At 47.2% G+C, this 1,670-nt stretch overlaps 1 protein-coding gene across 1 annotated transcript in view; it reads right to left on the bottom strand.

The window, feature by feature from the left end:
• Positions 1-433: 433 nt before the first annotated feature.
• Positions 434-1,670, bottom strand: part of CKAP5 (cytoskeleton associated protein 5) — a 114,725-nt gene continuing 113,488 nt past the window's right edge. The window contains 2 exon segments of the mRNA XM_008592925.1: positions 434-1,156; positions 1,309-1,460. Coding sequence (XP_008591147.1) covers positions 914-1,156; positions 1,309-1,460 — 395 coding nt within the window. The 3' untranslated portion in view covers positions 434-913.

The following is a 1,670-nucleotide window of genomic DNA, read 5'->3' on the forward strand; positions in this document are numbered from 1 at the left end:
AATGTGAAGCAGTTGTTAGTCTTGACCAAAAGAGACTCAGAAACCAGGCAGGAAACTACTAAGCTCTCCCAAGCTCCATTAGTCAAATGAACCAAATCCAGTTGCAGTGTAGTCTGGTCAATCCCCAGGTGCAATCGCATGTGCATTTGGGCAGAAAAGTGACAGGATGCCTAGGAGCTCTTTGGAACCACTGGTGATGATGGGAGGGAAGTCATGACCAAGACCTCAAAACCAGATGAGACTTCTCTGCTCCCCAGGAGCTGCCTTCTATTCCTAAGGAGTAAAAGCTCCAAGTCTGTGAGCCAAGAAAAGGTGGAGATAGGTAAGCAATAATTAACCTTTCTTTAACTGGCTGAATACCCAGCTGGTCCCAAGACAGGTGACAGAAAGAGCTGCCCAACACTCCCAAATATGGAGTATCTTGGGAGACAGGGACAGTTAATGCAAACTTTATTTATAAAAGACTCTTAAATTAGTTGTATCATGCCATGCATTCATACAGAATACAATGACCCTTCAGGGCTACAGGGGGAAGAGCTCACAAACTGAAAGGAAAACTATTAAAAGAGTTTCTAATAGTTAAAGCTAGGAAAGATTAGGATGATTTTACAATGAGCAGTTAAAAATAAAACAAAAGAAAAAGGATACGGAAACTAGTCTGAGCTGAGAGGAGGGTGGCTGTTTACAAGTCTGTACACTAAACTAATCCACAGACAGTCTTCTAGAGAGGCGGGTGCTGACGGAGAAAAGAGGAGTACGTACAAATGCTTGTGCCACAATGACTCCTCCCCCAGCTCCACGGCATGATACATACAACCAGTCTGTGTCACTAGGCCTGCTGAGGCCCCTTTAAACTATGAAGACTTCTAGTTTAGTAAACTAAAGCTGCAGGGTGCCAGGGGATGCAGCAGCTTCATTTGCGACTGCTCTTTATTCTCTCCAGTCTTTTTTTCAAGTCATCAATGTTAGCTGTGGAGGAGGATGTGGTCATGGTTCCTGAAGAGTGAGTCTGGTTAGAATCCAGGTCTGAATGCTGGTGCTGCTCCCGTGACTCCCGGAGCTGAGAGAGTTTGCTGTGGAGCATGTCTGTGGAAGAGGCGACAGTAGGAACTGCTGGTTTGGAGAGCAAAGAGGTCAAAGGAGGTCGGTCATCTTGCTATTGAGAGAAGAGGAGACATTGACAAGCAGGTCAAGATGCAGCTCCAGAACAAATTACACCAAGACTGAGCCCCTCCCCTATGGGCCAGCCTGTCCCTGACCTGCTTGTCACTGCCCTCCCTGATGTGCACAGAAGGAAAGAAGCAGTACCTTTGCATTGTCCAGGCCACATCGCTGTCGGAGGATTTTTAGCCTTTCCAGGTAGACAGATGGTCCCACCTCTTCTCCATTTGTGTTACCTATGGAGGACACTGTGCTTGTGGGAGTGGGCACACATGTGACCTCCATCTGGGGAGAGATCCCTAGAGACCAAAATGTAGAAAGAATACTCAGAGAGATACATAGTGCCCTTCTAGATTGCCTTTGGTTAATCTGCCACCAAAGAGAACAATTAAGAATTCCCTGGGGCTTAAATATCGCCACTGTACTTGAACACCAAAAAATCCACAAAAGGGGCCGGCCCGGTGGCGCACTGCTACAGTGCACTGCTTGGGAGTGTGGCGGCGCTCCCG

Source organism: Galeopterus variegatus, unplaced genomic scaffold, assembly GCF_000696425.1.
Source record: "Galeopterus variegatus unplaced genomic scaffold, G_variegatus-3.0.2 Scaffold8475, whole genome shotgun sequence".
In the NCBI taxonomy this organism is placed as follows: Eukaryota; Metazoa; Chordata; class Mammalia; order Dermoptera; family Cynocephalidae; genus Galeopterus; species Galeopterus variegatus.